Source organism: Nerophis lumbriciformis, linkage group LG03 (assembly GCF_033978685.3).
Source record: "Nerophis lumbriciformis linkage group LG03, RoL_Nlum_v2.1, whole genome shotgun sequence".
Taxonomy (NCBI): Eukaryota; Metazoa; Chordata; class Actinopteri; order Syngnathiformes; family Syngnathidae; genus Nerophis; species Nerophis lumbriciformis.
The window spans coordinates 14,010,102-14,029,453 of record NC_084550.2 but is presented as its reverse complement, the minus strand read 5'-3'; the positions used below and the strand labels follow the sequence as shown (position 1 = coordinate 14,029,453).

The 19,352-nt window shown below is 43.1% G+C and overlaps 1 protein-coding gene across 1 annotated transcript in view; it reads left to right on the top strand.

The window, feature by feature from the left end:
- Positions 1-18,726, top strand: part of LOC133579553 (phospholipid phosphatase-related protein type 4-like) — a 65,170-nt gene extending 46,444 nt beyond the window's left edge. The window contains exons 8-11 of the mRNA XM_061934033.1: positions 6,027-6,252; positions 10,693-11,293; positions 15,123-15,279; positions 17,103-18,726. Of these exons, the coding sequence (XP_061790017.1) occupies positions 6,027-6,252; positions 10,693-11,293; positions 15,123-15,279; positions 17,103-17,917 (1,799 nt within the window). The 3' untranslated portion in view covers positions 17,918-18,726. The remainder of the gene's footprint in view (positions 1-6,026; positions 6,253-10,692; positions 11,294-15,122; positions 15,280-17,102) is intronic.
- The last annotated feature ends 626 nt before the right edge of the window (positions 18,727-19,352 follow it).

The following is a 19,352-nucleotide window of genomic DNA, read 5'->3' as shown; positions in this document are numbered from 1 at the left end:
GTGTTTATTATTTTACATTTTCAAATGAATTAATTCACATATATATTTTTAAGATTAACTAACTAACTAAACTTTGTTTATATTTTTATTCTATTTCCCTTTTACTTTGAGAGCTTCTAATATTTTAGAGCGGGGGGTCTAAACTTTTTCCAACAAGGGCCACATAAAAAAAAAAAAACTCCTCTCTGAGCTGCCACCTTAACGTGGTAGAGGAGTTTGCGTGTCCCAATGATCCTAGGAGCTATGTTGTCCGGGGGCTTCCATGCCCCCTGGTAGGGTCTCCCAAGACAAACAGGTCCTAGGTGAGGGATCAGACAAAGAGCAGCTCGAAGACTTCTATGGAAATGCAAGAACCGAGACTCAGATTTCCCTCGCCCGGACGCGGGTCACCGGGGCCCCCCTCCGGAGCCAGGCCCGGAGTTGGGGCACGATGGCGAGCGCCTGGTGGCCGGGCCTGTCCCCATGGGGCCCGGCCGGGCACAGCCCGAAGAGGCAACGTGGGTCCCCCCTCCAATGGGCTCACCACCCATAGCAGGGGCCATAGAGGTCGGGTGCAATGTGAGCTGGGCGGTAGCCGAAGGCAGGGCACTTGGCGGTCCGATCCTCGGCTACAGAAGCTAGCTCTTGGGACGTGGAACGTCACCTCGCTGGGGGGGAAGGAGCCTGAGCTAGTGCGCGAGGTAGAGAAGTTCCGGTTGGATATAGTCGGACTCACCTCGACGCACAGCAAGGGCTCTGGAACCAGTTCTCTCGAGAGGGGCTGGACTCTCTTCCACTCTGGCGTTGCCAGCAGTGAGAGGCGACGGGCTGGGGTGGCAATTCTTGTTGCCCCCCGGCTCAGAGCCTGCATGTTGGAGTTCAACCCGGTGGACGAGAGGGTAGCTTCCCTCCGCCTTCGGGTGGGGGGACGGGTCCTGACTGTTGTTTGCGCTTACGCGCCAAACAGCAGCTCAGAGTACCCACCCTTTTTGGATTCACTCGAGGGAGTACTTGAGAGTGCTCCCCCGGGTGATTCCCTCGTTCTACTGGGGGACTTCAACGCTCATATTGGCAACGACAGTGAAACCTGGAGAGGCGTGATTGGGAAGAATGGCCGCCCGGATCTGAACCCAAGTGGTGTTTTGTTATTGGACTTTTGTGCCCGTCACGGATTGTCCATAACGAACACCATGTTCAAGCATAAGGGTGTCCATATGTGCACTTGGCACCAGGACACCCTAGGCCGCAGTTCTATGATCGACTTTGTAGTTGTGTCATCGGATTTGCGGCCTCATGTTTTGGACACTCGGGTGAAGAGAGGGGCGGAGCTTTCTACCGATCACCACCTGGTGGTGAGTTGGCTGCGATGGTGGGGGAGGATGCCGGACAGACCTGGCAGGCCCAAACGCATTGTGAGGGTTTGCTGGGAACGTCTGGCAGAGTCTCCTGTCAGAGAGAGTTTCAATTCCCACCTCCGGAAGAACTTTGAACATGTCACGAGGGAGGTGCTGGACATTGAGTCCGAGTGGACCATGTTCCGCACCTCTATTGTCGAGGCGGCTGATTGGAGCTGTGGCCGCAAGGTAGTTGGTGCCTGTCGTGGCGGTAATCCTAGAACCCGTTGGTGGACACCGGCGGTGAGGGATGCCGTCAAGCTGAAGAAGGAGTCCTATCGGGTTCTTTTGGCTCATGGGACTCCTGAGGCAGCGGACAGGTACCGACAGGCCAAGCGGTGTGCGGCTTCAGCGGTCGCGGAGGCAAAAACTCGGACATGGGAGGAGTTCGGGGAAGCCATGGAAAACGACTTCCGGACGGCTTCGAAGCGATTCTGGACCACCATCCACCGCCTCAGGAAGGGGAAGCAGTGCACTACCAACACCGTGTATGGTGCGGATGGTGTTCTGCTGACCTCGACTGCGGAAGTTGTGGATCGGTGGAGGGAATACTTCGAAGACCTCCTCAATCCCACCAACACGTCTTCCTATGAGGAAGCAGTGCCTGAGGAATCTGTGGTGGGCTCTCCTATTTCTGGGGCTGAGGTTGCTGAGGTAGTTAAAAAGCTCCTCGGTGGCAAGGCCCCGGGGGTGGATGAGATCCGCCCGGAGTTCCTTAAGGCTCTGGATGCTGTAGGGCTGTCTTGGTTGACAAGACTCTGCAGCATCGCGTGGACATCGGGGGCAGTGCCTCTGGATTGGCAGACCGGGGTGGTGGTTCCTCTCTTTAAAAAGGGGAACCGGAGGGTGTGTTCTAACTATCGTGGGATCACACTCCTCAGCCTTCCCGGTAAGGTCTATTCAGGTGTACTGGAGAAGAGGCTACGCCGGATAGTCGAACCTCGGATTCAGGAGGAACAGTGTGGTTTTCGTCCTGGTCGTGGAACTGTGGACCAGCTCTATACTCTCGGCAGGGTCCTTGAGGGTGCATGGGAGTTTGCCCAACCAGTCTACATGTGCTTTGTGGACTTGGAGAAGGCATTCGACCGTGTCCCTCGGGAAGTCCTGTGGGGAGTGCTCAGAGAGTATGGGGTTTCGGACTGTCTGATTGTGGCGGTCCGCTCCCTGTATGATCAGTGTCAGAGCTTGGTTCGCATTGCCGGCAGTAAGTCGGACACGTTTCCGGTGAGGGTTGGACTCCGCCAAGGCTGCCCTTTGTCACCGATTCTGTTCATAACTTTTATGGACAGAATTTCTAGGCGCAGTCAAGGCGTTGAGGGGATCCGGTTTGGTGGCTGCAGGATTAGGTCTCTGCTTTTTGCAGATGATGTGGTCCTGATGGCTTCATCTGGCCAGGATCTTCAGCTCTCACTGGATCGGTTCGCAGCTGAGTGTGAAGCGACTGGGATGAGAATCAGCACCTCCAAGTCCGAGTCCATGGTTCTCGCCCGGAAAAGGGTGGAGTGCCATCTCCGGGTTGGGGAGGAGATCTTGCCCCAAGTGGAGGAGTTCAAGTACCTCGGAGTCTTGTTCACAAGTGAGGGAAGAGTGGATCGTGAGATCGACAGGCGGATCGGTGCGGCGTCTTCAGTAATGCGGACGCTGTATCGATCCGTTGTGGTGAAGAAGGAGCTGAGCCGGAAGGCAAAGCTCTCAATTTACCGGTCGATCTACGTTCCCATCCTCACCTATGGTCATGAGCTTTGGGTTATGACCGAAAGGACAAGATCACGGGTACAAGCGGCCGAAATGAGTTTCCTCCGCCGGGTGGCGGGGCTCTCCCTTAGAGATAGGGTGAGAAGCTCTGTCATCCGGGGGGAGCTCAAAGTAAAGCCGCTGCTCCTCCGCATCGAGAGGAGCCAGATGAGGTGGTTCGGGCATCTGGTCAGGATGCCACCCGAGCGCCTCCCTAAGGAGGTGTTTAGGGCATGTCCGACCGGTAGGAGGCCACGAGGAAGACCCAGGACACGTTGGGAAGACTATGTCTCCCGGCTGGCCTGGGAACGCCTCGGGATCCCCCGGGAGGAGCTGGACGAAGTGGCTGGGGAGAGGGAAGTCTGGGCTTCCCTGCTTAGGCTGCTGCCCCCGCGACCCGACCTCGGATAAGCGGAAGAAGATGGATGGATGGAGATGGGCCACATAAAGAAAAGTCTAAGTATGCAGGGGCCATTTTGATATTTAAAAAAAAATGCTAAAAACCGATATTATAAACATTTAAAGACAAAACGTTATGTCAGCTTTGTGTTTTAGGTGACTCAATTTATTAATATTAAGTATTATTTTGAAAATGTGTTAAAAATGCATTTTTGTCCTCAAGTTCTCAATTCAACTTGTACCCCTAAAAATGCTTCAGGTCCATTTTTGCTCAGCCCTTGGTTGTGTTACTGATTTTTTTTCCCCAGAGTTTTTTTTTAATGTTTGATTTAAAACATTTTATTTCAATTATTTTAGATATCAATGATACATTGAGGAAATAATTTCCACCCAGTTAAGTAGCACTGGAACAAAAAAGGTCCTCAGGGAGTTAAGAGTAGATAAAAATGTTTAGATACATTTATTTATTTTTTTGCTCAAAACTCCGAATCAACTTCAGCCCTGAATAAAAAAACAGCAATCATGTTTTGTCTAAAAAAATATTTTTAGATATTTTCTAACTCTGGGCTGTGAATCTTTGGACACCACACGATTTGGTTCTTTGGGGTAATGATTCGATTCGATTCAGAATCGATTCTCGATTCAAAATCAATACTTTTTTTAATAACATTGGGTGCCAGTTCTATGATTAACTACATTCCTCTAAATGATAGCTCTGATAAATTTCTATATTACTTTTGTTGAATAAAATGATACCCAAACATTAAATAAAATCAAATAAGGCAAACAGGAGAAGTATACGACACTTAAAGTAAATCTGTACTGCAGATATAGATAATCTACATCAAGTCAGGTAAAAAAAAAAAAAAAAGTAACAATACTTTTAAAATCGCTTTATTTTTTATTTTTATTTAAATAAGAATCGTTACAGGTAAGAATCGCGATTCATTCGAAAATCTATTTTTTTTAAAACCCTTACCTAACCGTGTCAGCTTTTTTATTTTGAAAAAAATGCATACGATGACCGTAACAGCAAATGTTAAAGTGCCAGGGTATCAATAACTACATAAGATTAGGGGTGGGTACTGTATTTGGTACTTTTTTTGGCACCGACCAAATTCCCTTGGTACTACTAAGTATTGATTCACGTAAAATCAAACGGTGCAATATTTCGATACCTTTGTTGCACTAAACACCGTAACTCACTTGAACAATCAGTCGTGCAGCACTCAGCCAAACTCCCTCTAAGTAATGTTGACATTTTCAACACTAACAAAGCAAGTATGCTTGGTAGAAAACACTCCGACGTAAAGTAAGGCTCCACTCTTCCAAAATGTGCTAGTTTGATGCTAATTTACATTGGATTTGCCGTAGACAGGCTACTAAACAATTTTACATGGCCATTTCAACACCTCCAAATGTGGTAATGACAACTACAACTAGGATGAATCTTAGAATCAAACAGCTGGTGTGTAATAAGCCCAGCATTTACAGTATTAAACCTTTGTAGGGCGCAACAAAACACATGTGTGTGACAATCATTGGTACTTTAACTTAACTTAAGTCTTCTGGAAAAAGCTACTTCCTAGTTAGCCAACATACCATAGTTAGCCTATACAGTACTGCCATCTAATGTCCTGGAAGTGTAACTACATGGCAAAAAAAATAGCTGAATTTTAAATGTGACATTAAAAAATAACATTTTATTATCAAACTATTAACATTTATTAACACATACAAAAATACCAAAAAATTGGTACCGTTGAGTACCAGAAACGATTCCCAGATACTGGGAATTGGTATCGTATTGTTCAAATGTGAACGGTACCCATCCCTACATAGAATTAGCAATAAAATACATTTTGGTGCAGTGTTTTATATTTTTTTGGGTAACTCATTTTATGTAACATTTTAAAAATAAAAAAGGTAAATTAAGTTAAAGTACCAATGGTTGTCACACACACACACTAGATGTGGTGAAATTTGTCCTCTGCATTTGACTTTTTCACCCCCTGGGAGGTGAGTGGAGCAGTGGGCAGCAGCGGTGCCCGCGCCCGGGAATCATTTTTGGTGATTTAACCCCCAATTCCAACCCTTGATGCTGAGTGCCAAGCAGGGAGGTAATGGGTCTCATTTGTATAGTCTTTGGTATGACTCGGCCGGGGTTTGAACTCCCAACCTACCGATCACAGGGCAGACACTCCAACCACAAGGCCACTGAGTAGGTGGTTAAAAACCTGCCATAATTAGAGCAAATTGGCATATAAAAGGTTAAACATGACATGGTAGCTATTTCCATACAGGACTGAAGTTAATTGAGAGATTTGAGCAAAAAAAAGTAGACAAAACTATGAATCAAAATCTTGAGCAAAAAAAAAGTAGACAAAACTATGAATCAAAATCATTTTTATAAATGGTTCTTAAATCCCTGAGGACCTTTTTGGTCCTGGTGCGACTTAACTTCCATTGTCATCCTTATTGTCATCCATTTTGAATTTGGATCTTTGCTCTGTGATCCAGTGGGCCACCACATGTTGACACCCAGTCAACCGGAACCAATCAACACCAGGTCCACCACCCACACCTTCTCCCCCAATCAGGCAGAGCGGATCCTCACACGAAGCTCCTCCTACCGGGAGCCATCCAGGTCCAGTCTGAAGGTCGCCAATGCTGAAGTGAAGGTCATCGTTCCGCCAAGTCCTTTGGAGAGTTCTGACAAGTCCTTCAGCAGTAGCACACTGCCAAGGTAACACATTGTTATTCCCATTTCGCCAATAATATCCTAGGATAATAAACTGATATTTCACGTTTTCTAAAGATTAAACAACTGTCAGGTTGAGTTTGGTTCAAAAAAGGAATACCATTAAAACATAGAGTGGTATCTGTGTCTAGCTTACGGGATTTCGGGACATGAGCTGTCTCTTGGCTAATTGTTATGTTTTTACATTACCCGCCTCCACACCGTTTTATCCAACCAAAACACATATATATAATAAAATATAATTTGAAAACATTTTTTTTTTCCTGCACCATGACTAGGGAAGGTTGTTTGGATGGGGTCATATAAATAAATGCTTTGAATGCATTTCCTCGAAAGTACACTCCAAATGACGACAAATAAGTATCTATCAGAAAATTTTATATGACATTTAATATATAAATGCCCGTCCAGATTGCTTGACGAACTCGTGCCGTCCTGCGGGCCAAATTTAAGACACAGGCGGGCCGCAGTTTGGACAGCCCTGCCAGAAATGTTTCTGTAAAAAACTGGCAGCTCAGTCGACAAAATTTTACCGTAAAATTAGAGTGGTACCATTTTTCAATTTACAGTAATGCACTGTAAAAAAAAAAAAAAAATAGTAACACAATCACCATACATTTTACGGTAAAATTTGGGTGACTGTATATATCTACATGTATATATGTGTATACAGTCGTGGCCAAACACTTGTAAAGAACATAATGTCATGACTGTCTTGAGTTTCCAATATCTTCTACAACTCTTATTTTTTTGTAATAGAGTGATTTGAGCACATACTTGTTGGTTACAAAAAACATTCATGAAGTTTGGTTATTTTATTTGATCTACTATGGGTCTACTGAAAATGTGAGCAAATCTGCTTTGTCAAAAGTATACATACAGCAATGTTAATATTTGGTTACATGTCCCTTGGCAAGTTTCACTGCAATACATGTATATATATATATATATATATATATATATATATATATATATATATATATATATATATATATATATATATATATATATATATATATATTTATATATACATATATATATCAGAGGTGTGGACTCGAGTCACATGACTTGGACTCGAGTCAGACTCGAGTCATGAATTTGATGACTTTAGACTCGACTTGACAAAATGTAAAGAGACTTGCAACTCGACTTAGACTTTAACATCAATGACTTGTGACTTCACTTGGACTTGAGCCTTTTGACTTGACATGACTTGCTACTTTCCCCAAAATCCAACGCTTAAAAAGTTATTTGGGAGCGCTCCGTATTTTTCATTTTCTTCGTCTGTGTCTCTCAGCGTGTTGTTCCTGTCAGCTGGTGTGCTGTCAGTACAACAGCCAATCAAATTAGATCTACGTTGTTTTCATCACGCAGCATTCATCCAATCAAATTGCAGTACAACCACCGAACAAGTTGTCAAACAACGCAACAATTATGCCAAAGTTGGTTTCGTTCGGGTATAAAAACTACGACTTGGTCAACAAAAAACGAATTGCCGTATGGAAATCACGCAGTTCGAATATTACAGACGGAGACGCAACAACGTTCAACATTTGAAGTTGCACAAAGAAGGGTAAGTTTTGAATGTAAGATAACGTTTATTGGCTAAGTTACGTGACTTGTATTTGCTGTGTAGTTAAATCAGTGAGGCTGCAAACTCACTGCTAACGTTATAACCATAGACATCTTATAAGTAGACGCAGCATGGAGCGCTACTGCCTACTGGCGCAGACGAGGCGCGGGGCCGCCATCTTGGAGTGGTGATCCGCTCCACTCAGTGCAATTCATTTGGCAGGAACAATGAACTGTCAGCGCATTTAATTCATTTTACCTCACTGAACACCACTGATTTTCACCCCCCTTTTTTGTCATACGTGTAGCTATGATAACAGACACATGTTTTGGCGTGTTTTAGTATTCATAGTTTGCTTAACAGTAATATAATATTCTTATATGCTATAAGTGACCAGACGTCCGAGATCAAAACTGGGATTATAATCCTAGAGAAGGGGAAAAAACGGTAAACTATTTTTAAGTTGAAGAAACAATATGATTAGGTTATATATACATGCGTATATCCTACATAAACAATGTATGAATACATTAGATATCTATATATCTTAGGGACCTATAGACTGTATCTCTGTTGCTGCAGCAGCAGAGAGTTTATTCTGTCTTGACACTTTGTATTGATATTTTCTATTACATTCTTCCCTTAAATGATAATATTTGCAGTGATTGTTTTATATGTATTATTTTATGTAAGTCGCTTTGGATAAAAGCGTCTGCCAAATACTTAAACATAAACACATATAAACACCTGAAAGTCTTCATATCAGCTAAAACCACCAATCTGTTTCACTGGATTCAGAATAAAACCAAATTCTGTTTTACCCAACAATGTTAGTATTTGAATATTGTTACTTGAAGACTGATTCCTGGTTACAATTATACTGTTAAGAAAGTATTGTCTTATACTTTGCCTAAAATGAGAATGCATCATAATCAGTGGCGGCTGGTGAATTTTGTTTTAGGTGGGGCTGAAAGTTTGTAAACCAAACCCCTGTAGGGCGTCATCCTCCCCCAGAAGATTAATTTGTGATTTTCACATACAAATATTGAAGATCTTTGATCCTTCTCAACTCTGTGGTAATATTATTTTCATAAGATACAACCAATAGTATGTTAATGTTAAATCTTACTTGTGAAAAGTAATCCCCCGATTCCTATTTTCAACAGTCCGCTCATTTGAGCAGGAAAACGCTGAACACCATCTTTGTTTTCTACCTGTCAACTGTCAGTTTAGGCTGCTCGCCGGCTCCTCATCACCACTTCAAGATGGCGGCCAAATTGCTCACGTCACAGCAACCTGCGTCTACTTATAAGATGTCTATGGTTATAACGTCATTGCAAACACGGCAATCTGTTGCGTCCACTGCAGTTTGCTACCTTATTCATACTTTTTGTCAAGTGATTTTTTTTTAAGCAGGGTTGCATGAGGTACCTACACATAACGTTACGTTAGACAATGTATCACACACAGTAACGTAACGTTAGTCAATGTATCACACACAGTAACGTAACGTTAGTCAATGTATCACACATAGTAACATTACGTTAGTCAATGTATCACACACAGTAACATTACGTTAGTCAATGTATCACACACAGTAACGTAAAGTTAGACGGTGGTCAGCAGCACCGCGTATTTTAGCCACCTACAAAAAGACAAACATAGTCAAATAAAGGTCAGTTAAAATGTATACTATATTAAGAATATGTGTACATATTGCATAGGGTCCTGACATCTAAAAAGTACAACTCTGTTCATTGTTATGTTCATATATTTGTTATGTTTTTCATGTGTACGCACACATAAACACACATACAGTATGAGATGAGATCAATGAGATAAGGTAAGAACAGGATAGAAACTGCTGTGGAACTAGTTACAATGCAATATGCCATTGAAATACAATGTTAACACTTTTGTGCAAATAAGTACAGTTGCACTTGTTTTTTCAAATGTGTTTATTCTGTAAAGGAATGAGTTACATGTTTAAAATGACTGGTTAATAGTGCTATTTTGAAGTGCAATGTCAGCACTATCTTTTTCCCTGCAATTTCAAATGCACATGTTTTAATAAATAAATACAGCATTTTAAAAGCATACACAATCTGTGTAAATATATTAGTCTGTGGTTAAACGACTTGAAAGGACTCGAAACTCAAAATGCAGGACTTGGGACTTGACTTGAGACTTTCCAGTCTTGACTTTGGACTTGACTCGGACTTGCTCTGTCTTGACTCGGGACTTGACTCGGACTTGAGGGCAAAGACTTGAGTCTTACTTGTGACTTGGTCCCACCTCTGATATATATATATACAGTATATATACAATATATATATATATATATATATATATATATATATATATATATATATATATATATATATATATATATATATATAAACATATATATATATATATGTGTGTGTATATATATATCTATGTGTACATATACAGTATATGTATGTATATATATATGTATATATATATGTATGTATGTATATATATACATATATATATATATATATATATATATATATATATATATATATATATACGAAGTCATACGTATGTATGTATGTATGTATGTATGTATGTATGTATATATATATATATATATATATATACGTATATACGAAGTCATACGTATGTATGTATATATATATATATATATATATATATATATATATATATATATATATATATATATATATATATATATATATATATATATATATATATATACGTATACCGTATATGAAGTCAAGATAAACTGTGATTAAGTACATATATATAAAGTGTACTTAATCACAGTTTATCTTGACTTCAGTTCATTGTTTTGCGTCTTCCTTTAGGTCGCATGGTGGCTCCTCATCAGAGGGTTGTCGTATTCCTCGGCGTCATGCCTCGATCCACACTTCAATGGATTCAGTGCGATCCAAACAACTCCTCAACCAGTGGAAGAATAAGAATGACAACAGGAAGCTGTCTCTGCAGGTGATGGATGGAATAAGAGCAGCTTCTTTATCTCCTCAAAGAAATGTGCAGTTGCATTATCCCTCTGAACCATCGGCCATGGTTTTGGCTCCAGAGCCCCATAGTGGAAATTATATGCCTTTGGTCCCTGGCCAGGAAGCTGGGGCCCACATCCCTGCTCAGTACAACAAAATACCTGCTGGCTGTGTTCCAATATCCAATAATAATCCCCTCAACCAGAACGGAGGTGTTGGTTTGCCCGGTGGACCCAGAATGACTATTCAGTCTCGTCCTGGATCGTCTCAGCTAGTTCATATTCCTGAGGAGGAGAATTCTACGAGCAAGGATCAGGAGAGTGAATCAGAAGACAGCACGGTTGATGTGTTTGGATCAGCAAAACAAAACTGGATGAGAGTAACAGAGAAGACAACTCTTCCATGTAGACCACTCAGTGCAGGCGGTCAACCCAGACTCATGCAGGTAAGGGATTCCTTCCTAGGTTTAATCCCTGAAAGGAAATTAACTGTATAATCATCTGTATATGTTGTATTGCATGCACAAGACCATGCATAGTGTAGATCCAGACCACATAAATGCAGGCAAAGAGAGACATCCGCAATAAAGATGTCAGGCCTTGAGGTGAGAGGCGAGGTCAGGACTGGAGTATGAATTATAATTGACATGTCTTAATTTGCTTATGCTGATATGCTACACATGAAAGTGGAATATTTAGCATCATGGGGTGGGTTTCTGGGGAAAGTAGAACAGGTCAGGTGCAGGGAAGACCCTAAAATGCAGAGAACAGCAGGCGGTATGCAGCTCAAAGTATATTTAATAATGTGCTTAGACCAGAGGCGCTAACAAAACAAAAGCACTGTCACTGAAATAGGCAGAGAACACAGAACAAAACCAAAGTAGTCATGAAGGATCATGACTGAGAGAGAAATACTTGATGGCACACTTACATGAATAACCTACTCAAATTTTGCCCATCTATCCATCCATCCATTGACTACCGCTCGTCCCTAAATTGCTTTTACGTAGGATTTGGTTTTTGACTAAATATTCGCCAAAAGTCACGTCAGGTTTTTTAAATACTGTCTCGGTTGTCGTGCAGCCAAACATGACCAAAAACAAATGAATGAGTTTGCCTCTGTATCATGCTGCAGACCAAAGAAAGAATCCCCCGTGTCAGTGGCTTAGTTGTGTTATCAAGACTTGTAGTGGTGTTATTGGGAGGAACCTACTCAGTGGCCTAGTGGTTAGAGTGTCTGCCCTGAGATCGGTAGGTTGTGAGTTCAAACCCCGGCCGAGTCATACCAAAGACTATAAAAATGGGACCCATTACCTCCCTGCTTGGCACTCAGCATCAAGGGTTGGAATTGGGGGTTAAATCACCAAAAATGATTCCCGGGCACGGCCACCGCTGCTGCCCACTGCTCCCCTCACCTCCCAGGGGGTGATCAAGGGTGATGGGTCAAATGCAGAGAATAATCTCGCCACACCTAGTGTGTGTGTGACAATCATTGGTACTTTAACTTTAACTTTTTTAACGGTCTCCCGAGTGGTGGTGTTTTTTTTCGGGGCTTTTTTGCTCGTCACAGATTGCCCATAACAAAACACAATGTTCAAGCATATGTGTGTCCCGGGCCGTAGTTCGATGATCGACTTTGTGGTTTTGTCATCGGACTTGCGGTCCCATGTTTAGGAGTTTTAGCACCAATGGAGAGGATAGGATGCCACTCAGACTTGCCAGGCCCAAAAGCACTGCGAGTGTCTGCTGGGAACATCTTGCAGAGTCTCCCGTCTGAAAGAGTTTCAATTCCTACCTCCGGAAGAGCTACGAACATGTTCCGAGGGAGGCAGCGGACATTGAGTCAGAGTGGGCCTTGTTCCGTGCCTCTATAGTTGAGGCAGCCAACCACCAATCAAGGTGGTCTGTGCCTGCCGCAGCGGTAATCCCAGAACTCGCTGGTGGACACCACCAGTAAGGAATCCCGTCAAGCTGAAGAAGTAGTCCTATCGGGTCTTTTTGACTCATTGTACCCGGTGGGCAGCTGACTGGTACCGACAGGCCAAGGTGCTGTTTTGGCAGTTGCCGAGGAAAAAGTTTGGGAAAGCCATGGACAATCATGGACCACTTCTCAGGAAGGGGATGTAGTACACTGTCAACACCATGAATGGTAGGGACAGTGTGTTGCTGACCTCGACTTGGGATGATGTACTGTATATCGGTTGATTAAATATTTCAAAGACCTCGTCAATAACAGCATTGTGTTGACATTGGAGACGGTTCCTCTGGATTGGCAGACCGGGGTGGCAGTTCCTCTCTTTAAGGAGGGCGACCAAATTGTATCTTCCGACTATCGTGGGATCACACTCCTCAGCCTCCCTGGTAAGGTCTATTCAGGTGTACTGGAGAAGGCAGTTTGGAGAGCCACTAGTTAGACCGACAAATGGGGACAAATGACAAATCAGGATTTTGCCCCGACGCTCCGTCTATATAAAAGACAAGTTTTGATTAGTGAGTTGACATATCAAGATATCACTTATGGCGATGAAGATAAAAGACTAAGATGGTGCTGGTAAAATGGTCCACATGTTAGGGCTACAGTGTGTCCTTACCATGGGTACTGGCAATCAGTTGAACAAACTGGCCGCATACTATTTTCCATCCTATTCATCAAACATTTGTACTTTAGTAAATAATACACTGCGGGGGGTCGGCTTTGAGAGTATCAGTATTTGTGAGGCAGCTGGACTCAATGATATTGCACCCAAATTATACACATAAATATTAGAATAAAATCAACTAGAAAATTCCCGCGGAAAATTTATTGGGACTGCTATCTGTGCCCTGGACCTCTGCCCGGGGGACGCTGGAAGCCACCGTATGTTTAAAATGGTTTCGAATGTCCGAATCTGTGAGGTTTAGATGTAACAGTACGAAATGAGCTACAGAGCTAACTTAAAACATTAGCATGCCAACAATAAAATGCTAACACTTAGCATGTGCGCTAACGTTTGCATGCTAACAGTCAGCATGTTTCACATCCCAAGTTATATGACTCTAAGGTGTATATAGCTGCGGAAGTAGAGAAAAAAAGTGTAAAATTAGCTGAAAAAGTTAGCATGCACATCCCAAGTTATATGACTCTAAGGTGTATATAGCTGCGGAAGTAGAGAAAAAAAGTGTAAAATTAGCTGAAAAAGTTAGCATGCTATTTTTAGCTTGCTAACAATTGCATTTTAACAGTTAACAAGTGTCACATACCAAGTTATATGACTCTGGGGTAAACAGTTACAAAACTAGCTCAATAGGTTAGCATGCTAACATTTAGCATGTGTCACATATCAGGTTATATGACTCTAAGATGTATGGCTGTGTAATTAGAGAAAAAAGTGTGAAATTCGCTGAAAAAATTACCATGCTAATGTAAGCATGCTAGCATGCTAACTTTAGCATTCTAACAGTTACAAAGTGTCACATACCAAGTTATATGACTCTGGGGTAAACGGTAGTAAAATTAGCTCAAAAAGTTAGCATCTTAACGTTAGCATGCAAGCATGTTAACAGTTAGCATGTTTCACATACCAAGTTATATGACTCTAAGGTGTATGGTTGCATAATTAGAGGAAAAAGTGTAAAATTAGCTGAAAAAGTTAGCACATCCATGCTAGCATGCTAACATTAGCATTCTAACAGTTACAAAAAGTCACATACAAAGTTATGTGAGTCTGGGGTAAACGGTTGTAAAATTTACTCAAAAAGTTAGCATGTTAATGTTAGCATACAAGCACGCTGAGGTTAACATACTAAAGTGCTCAGCGTCCCTGTGGTTAGAGTGCCCGCCCTGAGACTGGAAGGTCGTGAGTTCAAACCCCGGCCGAGTCACACCAATGACTATAAAAATGGGACCCATTGCCTCCTTGCTTGGCACTCAGCATCAAAGGTTGGAATTGAGGGTTAAATCACCAAAATGATTCCCGAGCGCGGCCACCGCTGCTGCTCACTGCTCCCCTCACCTCCCAGGGGGTGAACATGGGGATGGGTCAAATGCAGAGGATAATTTCACCACACCTAGTGTGTGTGTAACTATCGTTGGGACTTTCACTTTTAACAGTTAGCATGCAGCTGAGATAGGCTCCCCCGCGACACCGAAAGGGATAAACGGTAGAAAATGGATGGATGGATGTTTCACATACCAAGTGATATGACTCGAAACTGTAGGGCTGCGGAATTAGAGAAAAAGCTTCAAACAGTATCGCACACTATATAACACAAGCGACCATTTCTCTCTCTTCTTAGGTAATGTCTTTCTCAAAACACCACGGCTTGCTCAACTCTACTCGATCAGAGGACAGCGGCAGCGTTGTCAGTTGCACGGGATCCATTCGCTACAGAGCTCTTACGGATCACGACCCGTCACCACCAGCGTCCACCACTGGCGCAGCGGAAGTAGAAGGTATGGTGCTATTTTGCTCAGATCAGGGGCGTCAAACTCATTTTAGCTCTGTGGCCGCCTGGAGGGAAAGTCCCTTCCCAAGCAGGCCGGACTGGTAAAATCATGGCATGATAACTTAAAAATAAAGGCAACTTGGGGCTGTTTTCTTTGTTTTACTTGGGTCAAAAAAAGATACTGAAGTGAATGAATTAACCCATATTATGTTCTACATATGGTGAATGTTCAAATTCAACTTGGCGAAAGCGAACCACCAGTAAATAAGGGTTGAGCACATAATAAATTAAGGAGCCTTAGTTGGACATTCGCATGTGGACTTGAGTTAGCTCTCTCACGAGAAGAAGCAATACAACCAGGCTTCGGAATGCAAAAGTTATAGCTCTATCCTGGAGGAGAGATTCCATGCTTCTCTTAACGTCAACCTACAAGTTATGGTATATGTCTGTTGTCTTTTCAGACACTTACACACGAACATCTCCTTTTATAGTCAGGATGTGCTCTCCTGACTTGGCACACACACAGAGACAGGAAGGAGAAATATAAAACTGATGGTTTGGAGTCCAAGTTAGGAGTCCTTCATTTTTGACCTGAGCTCCTCCAGGTACTGCAGACCTGTATAATGATACCCGCTTGTAATAAAGCAACTTTTTGTTCATCAGAGCGTCTCCAACGTCTCTTTTGATTCAGCCGTTCTGCCCGGGTGGGGGTGACAAGACCAGAAATACACATCAATACAAATAATCCCCTTGACTTAAGCTAGTTGAAAATTCTGAGGAAAAAATTGGTGCAGTTTTAGAAACACAATGAACTTGGACTTTGTGTCAGTATATCTGTGTGACAGTCGCTCGCTGTCGTGCGGGTTCCAAGGACCACCAAGGAATTACATTCTTGCAAGCAGGTTTAGACTTCTTTATTTCAAAGAATGCGTCTCTTGCCGAGTCGCTTTTCAACTTTTCTGTCTGCTGCTCGCTCCTCCGCTCCAGTTTTTCAGCTTCGGGCGTCGTCGTCTCCCTTGCGCTCTCAGTCTCTTTCGCTCTGCATCATCTTCCTTCTGGCTCCTTCTCGTCTCTCCGCCTCTCTCTCTCACGTTCACGGCTGCCGCCCTTTTATATAGTTCAAGAGGATTATTTGATTGTGCCCAGCTGGGCGATCCACACACCTGATACTGTTTGCGGCGTCGAACCCGGCGCGCCCCGCCTTGCTGCTCGCTCGCCGTCCACGCCTCCTTGCCGCCATCTTGGAGCGGGCTCCGGTGTGCCCTGCCTCGCTGTCTGACTGCCGGCCCCGCCTCTCCACTATCTGCAAAGCCATTAACATTAAGTCACAACTATCTGGTGTTGAACAGAATAAATAATAAATAGATAAAAACTGATTTATGTATTAAATTATTAATTAATTAATCATGTGGTAACTCAACAAACCACAAAAAAGGGAGGTAGAAACTAGTCAGGAAGGTAGCGTTACACTCCGCATTCACTTTTCTCATTTTTGATGGACATTTTGGGGCAACGAATAGTTCGAAGCAGAATATGTAAAACGGCAGGTTTTACGTTCCATTTGGGTTGAAGGGGAAGTGCCGCAGCCAGGCTTTACTGTGCACCTCATGCTTGGCCCCGTTATAAACCGTGTGCTTACCTAACAGAATAGCATTGGCGACATCCAGTGGACACATTTGGAACAGCAGTTTTTTCATATAAATTTCCGAAAACGCATCTCACGGCTCGTAGGTTTGACACCCCTGGCTGAGATCATACTGAACAACAATATTGAAGACTCTTTGTGTGATATTCACTGTTTTACATTTTTTATTCCTCTTATGTTGTAAGGCAAAGGTTTGGAGCGAACCGGCAGTATAGTCCGTGTTGAAGCCCACCCAGAGTCGAGAGTAAAAAGGCCCTTTGTGAAACCTCCGAGCACTGATGGAAGCGGCTCTTGGCGATGGAATCCAGCGGACAAACAACTATCGCTACGGCAGCCAGCTTTTACCGTCAACAATATGGACTGCTACGATTCCCTTAAGGATGGCGGGCCATTGGATGGGCGGGAGAGTGAAACGGTGACCAAGTTCGAAAATAAAAGTGTTGGAGAAGGAGTTTCAAACAGTAGTCTCCCACATATGATATATTCACTCCATCCGTCACAAACTAACAAACCCAACCATTTTCAGGACCACGACTCAAACAAACCTCCCACTCTGAGTGCCATAAACGCTCCTCCTTTCCATCCACACCCTCAGGCTATCACGACCATCAGAGTCACGCCTGTGGAAGGCACTGGCGCCAGCAGTGATGGCAGCTCCGAGTGCCAATCGGTTGCGTCTTCCAGCCGAGAGTCTACCTTGCGGAAAAAGAGTGTGACCGACATTCACCACACCCAAGACCAAGGGCTCATCTCTGATCACCTTCTCAGTCAGAAAAGCAGCTTCTTCGACAGTGAAAGTGGCAATCATTTCACTGAAAACCTTCACCATTTTCAAGACAACCCAATGCACCCCAACAGGCAGTTACAAGGAATGCTTGGTCGTCCAAGTCCACACCCTCCACCTACTTTACCCCGCCCTCTGATGACTTACCCCCCACCTTCACCTTCCGGGTTGGCCTTGATGACGAGCTCGTGTGAAGTTCATGCATTTAAACGTTAAACTGTTGCTGAGTGAGTTTTTTCTACTCTGAGAAGTACACACATTGAGATCATTGTGCCGACCGGACTGGGCCGGACCCATTTGCGAACTACATCTGTGTAGAAAACGCCACTGAGAACACTGTTCTTAACTGCAGGCTAAACATTTGTCAGTGTGACCCGACTGATTCAGTCCCTGCTTTACTGTTCCGCCCAGGATTCGATCCTGGGTCATCCGGCATGACCCGGTAACCAGCACTGCTCATAAGTTTGTCAGAGAGTACCCAGCAGGAACAAGATATTGAAACAACGTTGAGAACTTGTTGAATTAGGTCCTGACAATAGGCAACTCAAACACAACATTGAAACATGCTTTTTGACGACGTTAAATCAATGTTGAATTTTGGTAATTTCCCAAACAATATTCTAATGTTAAAGTTAAAGTACCAATGATTGTCACACACACACTAGGTGTGGTGAAATTTGTCCTCTGCATTTGACCCATCCCCTTGTTCACCCCCTGGGAGGTGAGGGGAGCAGTGGCAGCAGCGGTGGGTGCGCCCGGGAATAATTTTTGGTGATTTAACCCCCAATTCCAATTCTTGATGCTAAGTGCCAAGCAAGGAGATAATGGGTCCCATTCTTATAGTTTTTGGTATGACTCGGTTTCACCATTGAAATTTGGTCATTCTAAAACACAAATACAACGTTGAAACAACATGCTTTTTGACGTTTAATCAATGTTGGGTTGTGATGTTGATTTGACCATTGAATTTTTCCAACCAACAACGTGGATCTAATGTTAGTTATCAATATTTACAAACTACTTTGCAAAGTCAATTTTAAAATATATATACAGTATGTGTAATCAACGTTGTATCAATGTGTTGTGCCTGCTGGGTATTTTGTTAAAGTACTCAAAGAAATTTGATTTCATTCACTTTTTCTATCTCAGTATAATTGATGTTGACATTTCTTTGTACGTCATTACGTGGTCATAGTAGAATTGCCAAGAAAAATACAGGTTTCAGACAGGCCAATGAAGGAGGCTTAATACTGATCAAGTCCTGCATCCTGAAGAAGACTCTCCACCGCTGATGTTGAATGAAAACTGTTTGGTGAAAAACGGAAGCAATATGTCAAGTCCAGGAGTCTAAACCCACTCTTTTAGGTGTGTATCTTGAATAGATGACTACTATTTGCACATTTTGTGCGCCTGGTCTTTAAAAGGTTTGCGTGTGCTGATCATCAGAATGTCCACAATGTACTCATCGAGTGTGATTTATCAAGCCTGGAAGAGTTCGCGGCTGATTTTTTTTTGCGTTCGTATTTTGACATGTTTGGAAGGTACGTGCAGACCGGCACAGTTGCGGACAAAAAGCCGTGCAGAAGGACAATGGCGAGACAATCCTCCGTCCACGTGTTCGTGTCTCCATACTTGGACTGTCAGAACTGAA